Raw genomic sequence first — 9,659 nt, forward strand, 5'->3', positions numbered from 1 at the left:
GAGGTCGAGATCACTGACGACGGCTGTTGCCTTCACGGCTGGAGGATCAAACAGGGGATCCAGCAAATCTCGGGAGGAGATTTTGATTGCCAAGAATCCCGCAAATATTGTTGTTTCCAACAAATTTGGAAGGTTAGGTGAAGATTGCGATTCCGTAGTTACTATAGGGAACGCGGGATTATCGGATTTGAATAAAAAAAATATTCCAATTTCGAATGTTCGGTTTGATATGAGGAGTGGGGGTCAAGTGAAGGAAAGAATAGGTAAGGGCCCAACGTTGACTAATAGAGGAGGTGTTAGGGGTGGCCCAAGAGAGAAGAATAAAGGAGGCCCATTAACTAAAGGTACTAATGGACCAGAATTCAAAGAATGGAAATAATAAGCCCATGAGAGGACTCGTTTACGGTCCATCAAAAGGAGAAGTTGAACTGTCAGAATTTGGGAAGCGGCTGCGAGTAGAGCGGGATGTCCTTGGTCGTGCAGGCGGAGTGTTTGATGGGTTGGGTAGGCCGGAGGGGTGTACGGCTGATTCTCCTCCGCATTCGGTTGTTGATACGACGATGGGTATGGTGGCCGAGAAATAGGCGAAACAATCGGCTATAGTGCTGGTTGACAATCGGGATCCGCTAGATTGGATGGTTGCAGAGAGGCGAGACTAACAGCTTGCCCCGGTAGTTCGAGCTCGTTGCCTTATCTTCTTAATGAATTGTTTATTTTGGAATTCCCGGGGGGCAAATAAACCAAATTTTCGTCGTTCTATACGGTATTTGTTGAAAAGGTTCAAGTCGGATGTGTTAGCCTTGTTTGAAACTCATGTGAGTAGTGATAGGGCGCAGAGGATTTGTCACAGCTTGGGGTTTGACAAATCTTTTAGAGTTGATGCAGTGGATCAGAGTGGGGGGATTTGGCTGTTGTGGCGGTCGGATGTTGGTGAGATTGAGATTTTACAATCTTCTAATCAGTTTGTATATGTTATGGTGGAGAGGGATGCTGAGAAAATCCATCTGGTTGTTGTGTATGGGAAAGTACAAGGCACATGGGCCTGATGGATATCAACCAGTGTTTTATCAGGATTGTTGGGATACCGTTGGAGAGTCAGTGGTTCGTTTTGTGTTGAGTTTCTTTACATCAGGGGAGCTTCCAGCTGACACGAATGATGTGCTTGTAGTTCTTATTGCTAAGAATCAGAAGCCAGAGTCAGTTAAACACTTTCGACCAATAAGCTTGTGTAATGTTTTATTCAAGACTATTACAAAGACCATGGTGATGAGGTTGCAGGGAGTGATGTCACTACTGATAGGTCCTGCTCAGTCTAGCTTTATCCCAGGACGTCTTAGCACGGATAATATAATTATTGTCCAGGAAGTAGTGCATTCAATGCGTAGGAAGAAAGGGTCTAAAGGGTGGATGCTTCTCAAGCTTGATCTGAAGAAATCCTATGACAGGGTGCGGTGGGATTTCCTTGAGGATACCTTGAAAGAAGCGAGACTCCCAGAACAATGGATACAATGGATTATGGCGTGTGTGACAGGTCCTTCGATGACATTATTGCTGAATGGGGAGAAGACAAACGCTTTATGACCATGTCGTGGGCTTCGCCAGGGAGATCCCCTATCTCCTAACCTCTTTGTGTTGTGTCTTGAGAGGTTGTGCCATCAAATTGATAGGTCTATTGGATTGAAGGAGTGGAAGCCATTCAGTTTGTCTAGGGGGGGGGGGCTAAGCTTTCACACCTTTGTTTTGCAGATGACCTAATCTTATTTGCAGAAGCTTTGGTAGCTCAAATAAGAGTGATCAGAAAGGTGTTGGAGACTTTCTGTGTAGCATCAGGACAAAAGGTAAGCTTGGAGAAATCTAAGATTTACTTTTCTACGAATGTGGGTCGGGAGCTAGGGCATTTGATAAGTGTGGAGAGTGGGATCCAGAGTACAACGAATTTAGGCAAGTACTTAGGTATGCCTATTCTTCACAAGAGGATTAGTAAGGATATGTATGGGAGTGTTTTGGAGAGGGTCTCAACAAAACTTTCAGGATGGAAAGAGAAGGTGTTGAGCATGGCAGGCCGTATAACCTTGACCAAATATGTTCTGTCATCAATACCAGTTCACTCGATGAGTACCATTATCCTACCAAAATCTATTCTAGAAAGGTTGGATACGGTCTCACGAGAGTTTATTTGGGGGAGTACCGCTGAGAAGAAGAAACAACATCTGGTGGCTTGGCAACGTATTTTTCTACCTAAGAACAAAGGTGGGTTGGTGATTAAGTCTTCTAAAGTGATGAATAAGGCGCTGATAGCTAAGATAGGATGGCGGATGTTACATGATCCAATCAGTTTGTGGTCACGTGTATTGCGGATCAAGTATAAGGTTGGGGAGTTTAGAGATACTTCTTGGACTCGGGTGAAAAGTACATGGTCTTCTACGTGAAGAAGTGTAGGAACGGGTCTGCGGGATGTTGTGTTTCCAGGTCTAAGATGGGTGCTGGGTGACGGTAGTAGTATAAAATTCTGGAAGAACTGCTGGTTGGATACTGAGCCACTGTTGAGTGTGGCTTCCCGAGACATACCAGCCGATTGGGAGGATTTACAGGTGAAGGATTATTGGATGGAGGGTGTCGGATGGGACTTGGCTAGGATCACACCTATTGTTCCCCCGATAGTTGTGCTACGCCTGGCTGCAGTGGTGGTTGATTCTGTCACTGGAGCGAAAGATAGAGTGGCCTGGAGTGCAAGTCAGGACGGACGGTTCACTGTAAGCTCAGCTTATTTCTTTTTAACTCGCAGTCAGGACCCTCATTTACGTATGGAGTGCTTCTTTGGTCGGTTGTGGAGAGTAGTTATACCAGAGAGGGTTAAGGTTTTTTTCTGGTTGGTTGCAAATCAGGTCCTTATGACTAATGCTGAAAGATTCAGGCGGCATCTGAGCGACTCTGGAATTTTTCAAGTGTGTAAGGGTGGGGAGGAGGCCATTCTTCATGTGCTAAGAGATTGTCCGGCGATGTCGGGTTTGTGGAGACGTATTGTAGCACCTGAGAGGTGTGCTCTGCTTTTTTACCAAACCTTATTGGAGTGGATCTACACAAATTTTGGCGATGTATCGGTACATTATGCAGTGCCCTGGGCTACTGTTTTTGGGATGGCAGCGTGGTGGGGGTGGAAATGGCGATGTCATAATGTATTTGGGGAGACCAGAAAGTGTCAGGATCGGGTTCATTTTGTTAAGGATGTAGCAAAGGAAGTGGTTAACGCTCAGTCTTTGGCGGGGCTGGGGAGATGTCCTGGAGATCGGGTGGTGCGGAACATTGCATGGACACGTCCGCAAGGCGACTGGGTCAAACTCAATACTGATGGTGCCTCTCGAGGTAATCCTGGCTTCGCTACAGCTGGGGGGTCTTGAGAGATAAGGACGGGGGTTGGATAGGCGGATTTGTCTTTAACATTGGTGTTTGTTCTGCTCTATTGGCGGAGTTATGGGGCATATATTACGGGTTGGTTATTGCTTGGGAACGCCGAATCACTCGGTTGGAACTGGAGGTGGATTCGGAATTGGTGGTCGGTTTTCTCAAGACAGGGATTGGTGATACACATCTTTTGTCATTCCTAGTGCGTTTGTGCTATGGCTTACTTTCGAAGGACTGGACAGTCCGAATTTCTCATGTGTATAGGAAGACTAACCGACTTGCTGACGGTTTGGCGAACTATGCTTTCTCTCAGCCGCTAGGGCTGCAATTATTGGAGATTTGTCCCTCTTCTGTTGTTTTGATTTGTATGAAGAATGTTAGTGGAACTGCGTTCCTTTAGTCGGTTCGTTTGTAATTTTGAGTTTCTATTTTAATAAAATCTAAGAGACTTGCCTTGTTCACACCAAAAAAAATATCATTTTTGTAAACACAACTGTACTTTTTGCTCATGTTGTAAGTTAAGAGTATAAAAAATGATTACTAATATCACGTTAAATGAATCCATCTATTTCACCATTTTTTTTTGAAATAATTATAGAAAGTGACATAAATAACGCAATTGCATGTGCATTGTGCTGTGGACAGTATATGAAGCATAGATATATAAATAAGTGGGGAGCACATGGTTTCCCTGTCATGTTCCAATCTACCACATCGGGACCAATGTATGATTTGATTGTTTCGAACAACCTTAAGTTTGGTTCCAAGACTTCACTTTTATTATATGATTGAGACTTGTTTAGTGATCCACATTTTACATCATTTATTTCTCTTTTCTTACATAAATAAACATACATGTATTATGTCCATAATATATACACTCATGTGTGTATAGGTTTATGTACTTGCTTATTCAAAATCAAATGTAACTAGAGAAAGTAATTAGTAGACGGTGGAAGATTATATTCATATTGTCACACAACTTTTATCATACTTGTACTATATTGGATGATGATTGATCTCTCAAAAACCCAACAAGGGTCAAAGCTTTCAACGATGGAGATGAAACAAAGCTCACCGGCCAAACTCTTTTAACAATTGTTACAAACAAACAAACAAAACAGAGAGAAAATGGAGTAATCCTCACAGCTACTGATGAAACAGAACGAAACACTTTTGTTCATCCAACCATATTTTTAATCATACAGTCGATTCGCTGCAGCTAAGAATCTTGTTTCTCTTCCTCCTCATCTGTGTTTAAAGATTGCAAATGTTGGTTCCATGGAAACATTTGCAGCCTCACCAAGCAAACGGTATAAAAACGTTGTGTGTAATGTGCCTACACATCTCTCATGCTGATGTTTAGGCTATTTTTCATTGTTCTTCTCCCAACACCAGCATTTCCCTTTTGCATCATCGCAACAAATTCTTCATAATCAATCCGACCATCCTGTAAGAAACAAGAACCGAAACATTATCAGCAAATGCCAATGGTGAAGATCGGAAGAATCATGTCAAGAGGCAAAGCTTACGTTGTCTTGATCTACTTCTTTGATTACGTCTTCAAGAAAAACATCGGTCATCCCATGTTCAATGCATGATTGTTCCAGCTCATCAATGGTGATGTAACCACTTCCATCTTTATCAAAGTACTGAAATGCAGAGACAAGATGCTCTTCTCTCTCTAGCTTATTCAGATGGATCGTCGCTGCAATAAACTCGCTATAATCTATTGTACCGCTGTTGTCCACATCAGCCTAAGACACAAGACAGAATAAGGTTACTGACATCTATATAGTGAAATGAAATAGTATATTTCTCAAAAGCATGCATTTTTACCGCTTCCATAAGATCTCGGATCTCGGTATCTTTCAAGGTTGAACCATATCTTCTCAAGCCAGCTTTGAGTTCATCAAAAGTGATTGCACCACTGTTATCCGTATCCATTGCCTCAAACATTGCTCTTAAACCCGCAATCTCTTCTTCTGAGAGGCTCTCAGCTATCACCTGATCATTTCCATAATAAGTAATATGAGTAAACATATCTCAAATTAACGTGATGCAGAGACATTTAAACTACATACTGACCTTTAAAGCCATCTTTTTTAATTTATTCATTGCAGAAAACTGTTTTAGACGAGACAAAACAGCTGGATCAAGTGCTCTGTCAGGTGCAACTCCGTTCTCACAGATCCATGGATGACCTGCAAAAAAAAGAGATATATAGTCTAATGTTACCAAAAGTAACCATTTATTTAAGTGTAGATAAATACGTACGCAAAACTTCATGAGCAGTCAAGCGGTCAGAGGGGCTAGAGCATAACATCTTCCGGATCAGATCTTTAGCACTGTCGGATATGACAGGCCACGGGTCTGAGTCAAAGTCGATATATCCCTTCAACACAGCATCAAATATTCCTTGCTGTGTTTCTGATTCCAAAAAAAAACACAAAACCAAACTTCAGCAAACCTTGTCAATGGCATTAAGCGAACGCATCGAAACGGCTATAAGCCATTTGCACATACCTGCCCAAAAAGGAGGGACACCACTTAGTAAAATGTAGAGTATAACACCAGCAGTCCACACATCAGCTTCTGGACCATAATGTTTGAGAAGAACCTCAGGAGCAACATAGTATGGACTTCCAACAACATCTTTGAATGTTTGGCCTGACATTAGAATACAAAATTACATTAAGCATAACAAATGGAGCACTCTAGAGATCAAATCAAATGTTTGTATATCAAAAGCTCTATGATTTAACTAAGATGCTTAGACACTNGCTCTTCTCTCTCTAGCTTATTCAGATGGATCGTCGCTGCAATAAACTCGCTATAATCTATTGTACCGCTGTTGTCCACATCAGCCTAAGACACAAGACAGAATAAGGTTACTGACATCTATATAGTGAAATGAAATAGTATATTTCTCAAAAGCATGCATTTTTACCGCTTCCATAAGATCTCGGATCTCGGTATCTTTCAAGGTTGAACCATATCTTCTCAAGCCAGCTTTGAGTTCATCAAAAGTGATTGCACCACTGTTATCCGTATCCATTGCCTCAAACATTGCTCTTAAACCCGCAATCTCTTCTTCTGAGAGGCTCTCAGCTATCACCTGATCATTTCCATAATAAGTAATATGAGTAAACATATCTCAAATTAACGTGATGCAGAGACATTTAAACTACATACTGACCTTTAAAGCCATCTTTTTTAATTTATTCATTGCAGAAAACTGTTTTAGACGAGACAAAACAGCTGGATCAAGTGCTCTGTCAGGTGCAACTCCGTTCTCACAGATCCATGGATGACCTGCAAAAAAAAGAGATATATAGTCTAATGTTACCAAAAGTAACCATTTATTTAAGTGTAGATAAATACGTACGCAAAACTTCATGAGCAGTCAAGCGGTCAGAGGGGCTAGAGCATAACATCTTCCGGATCAGATCTTTAGCACTGTCGGATATGACAGGCCACGGGTCTGAGTCAAAGTCGATATATCCCTTCAACACAGCATCAAATATTCCTTGCTGTGTTTCTGATTCCAAAAAAAAACACAAAACCAAACTTCAGCAAACCTTGTCAATGGCATTAAGCGAACGCATCGAAACGGCTATAAGCCATTTGCACATACCTGCCCAAAAAGGAGGGACACCACTTAGTAAAATGTAGAGTATAACACCAGCAGTCCACACATCAGCTTCTGGACCATAATGTTTGAGAAGAACCTCAGGAGCAACATAGTATGGACTTCCAACAACATCTTTGAATGTTTGGCCTGACATTAGAATACAAAATTACATTAAGCATAACAAATGGAGCACTCTAGAGATCAAATCAAATGTTTGTATATCAAAAGCTCTATGATTTAACTAAGATGCTTAGACACTTTAAACTAGATACCACATTACCTGGTTTGAAGAAAACAGAGAGACCAAAATCAATGGCCTTAAGAGAGAAGTCATCATCCTTATTAACCAACAAGAAATTCTCAGGCTTCAAGTCTCTATGCATAACACCAAGCGAATGACACGCCTCAACAACACCGACAATGATCTTGGTCAACTCGGCAGCTTTCCTCTCGCTGTAATGCCCTCTTTGAATAATCCTATCAAACAACTCACCACCAGCACAAAGCTCCATAACAATGTGAACATACAAAGGATCCTCATAAGCTCCTTTAATGGTAACAATGTTCTTGTGACCAGCTAAATGATGCATTATCTGAATCTCCCTCCTAACATCCTCAACATCTTCTTTAGATATCAGTTTCCTCTTTGATATAGACTTACACGCATAATCAACACCCGTGGAAACCTCGGTACACAAATACGTCGTCCCGAATTGTCCTTGTCCTAGCTTACGGCTCAAGGTGTAAAGATCACGGATGTTAGGAGTCTTGTGACCAAGAACATAGTAAGCTTGGTTGTCAACGTTACGCCGCATAATAGGTTCTTTAACAGGAATCACAAGAGCTGGATTGTTGTTGTTGTTGTTGTCTTGTTTGTGAGCTTCTTTGGAGAAATCTTGTTGTTCTGTGGTGGGGGCGGTAGGAGAATGATCAGAGGAAACAGTGGTGGTGGATTTGGAATTCTCCTCGGGCCTAGTATTATGATTGCCCTCGTAGATTTTGTCCTTGAAAGAACCACGGCATGAATTGCCCATGAAACAATCTCTCTATTTTTTTCCCCACAAGTTTCTCACTTTCTTCTTCTCCTCATCCAACGATACTTTTATCAAAAAATAAAAAGAAACATAAACAAACAAACTCAAATCAGAAAAAAAAAAGTATCAAACTTTGGAACCATATCAGAAAACCCAAATCAGATCAAGCTTCAAAAACATAATATAATCAATATTAAAGAACCAGAAAAAAAAAGACAAGACAAGAGTTGCTGAAAAGTCGTTATTCAGGAGAAGTTTCATTAAATGTTCATCGACCATTTTTACCAATATTATAGATGGATAGATCCCATACACAAAAAACAACAAAAAAAAAAGAATCAATAGGTAAATAAAGAAACATCAAGAAACAGAGGATCTAGTACCGGAACAGCCAGAAGAAACGATGGTATTGATTAGGATTAGGATTAGGATTAAGATTAAGAAATCTGATTATTTTTCTGGGAGGAGATGAAGATGAAGAAGAAGAAGAAGAAGAAGAAGACGAAGAAAGATAAATATTATTCGAAGATTAGTTTTTGTTTAAAGTCAATAACAAAAAGAAAAAAAATGGTTTCTTTCTAACATTATTTTTATAAAAAAGTATTTATATAACTTTGTGTGTTGCTGTTTCTGGTTGGGTAAAATGGATTCGTTGAATCATCAGCAAGAGTGTAAAAGAATGATTCTATTTTTTGTGGATTTGTAAAATGATGAGGAGAGGATGGTGCAGAGAAGAAAGGGTTACTCAAGGATTAATTAATCATATAATTAATACTAAAATAATTAAAGTAACCCACTTAGAACTTAACCAAAATCATCCCTCCATTAGAGTAATCCAATAAAGATTACTCTTTATTAAAATAATATATTTTTTAATTTTTTGTTAATTAATTATAAAATTTTACTAATCTATCATGTATAAAAAATATTTATATTATTTATATTACATTAAACAGAAAACAATAAAATTTTACAGAATTCGGAATATTAAACATATTTTACAAAATTCGGAATATTAAACATAAGATATAAAATTCAAAATATTAAACATATTAAACAGAATTTGGAATAAGATTTATTGTGCGCTTGCACCAAATTTTTGCCAGATATGCTCAATCAAGTCTTTTTGCAAAAGATCATGCATTTGTGTATCATGAAAATCATTTCGAATGTTCATTATATTATGTAANGTGGGACAATTTTTCCACTCCCAATGCATACAATCTATGCTCCCTATCATTCCGGGGAAACCACGTTGTTCTCCAATATTCAATAATCGTTGGAGGTCTTCCGCTGTAGGTCTTCTGAGATACTCGTTGCCAAAAAGATTTCTAACTCCCTCGACAAAATGTAGAAGACATTTGTGGGAGGTTGTTTCAGCGAGTCATAAATATTCATCCACCGCATCTGCCGAATATCCGTAAGCCATCAAACGAATAGCTGCCGTACATTTTTGAAGTGCAGAAAGACCAAGCCTTCCAGTAGCATCTCGCCTTTGTCTGAAGTATGGGACTCCATTCTCAATAGCGGTAACAATACGAAGGAACAATGGTTTGTTCATTCTAAAGCGACGACGGAACATAGCGTTA

The 9,659-nt window shown here is 39.9% G+C and overlaps 1 protein-coding gene across 1 annotated transcript; it reads right to left on the reverse strand.

Annotated features, from left to right (window-relative positions):
* On the reverse strand, window positions 4,418–8,625 carry LOC104791187 (calcium-dependent protein kinase 6). The gene is made up of 8 exons (XM_010517019.2): window positions 8,454–8,625; window positions 7,317–8,135; window positions 7,040–7,183; window positions 6,791–6,943; window positions 6,602–6,717; window positions 6,353–6,520; window positions 4,935–5,159; window positions 4,418–4,852 (listed from the first exon to the last, which is right to left on the reverse strand). The coding sequence occupies exons 2-8, from the start codon at window positions 8,068–8,070 to the stop codon at window positions 4,742–4,744; spliced, it is 1,671 nt and encodes a 556-aa protein (XP_010515321.1). The 5' UTR covers window positions 8,071–8,135; window positions 8,454–8,625; the 3' UTR covers window positions 4,418–4,741.

Source organism: Camelina sativa, chromosome 1, assembly GCF_000633955.1.
Source record: "Camelina sativa cultivar DH55 chromosome 1, Cs, whole genome shotgun sequence".
In the NCBI taxonomy this organism is placed as follows: Eukaryota; Viridiplantae; Streptophyta; class Magnoliopsida; order Brassicales; family Brassicaceae; genus Camelina; species Camelina sativa.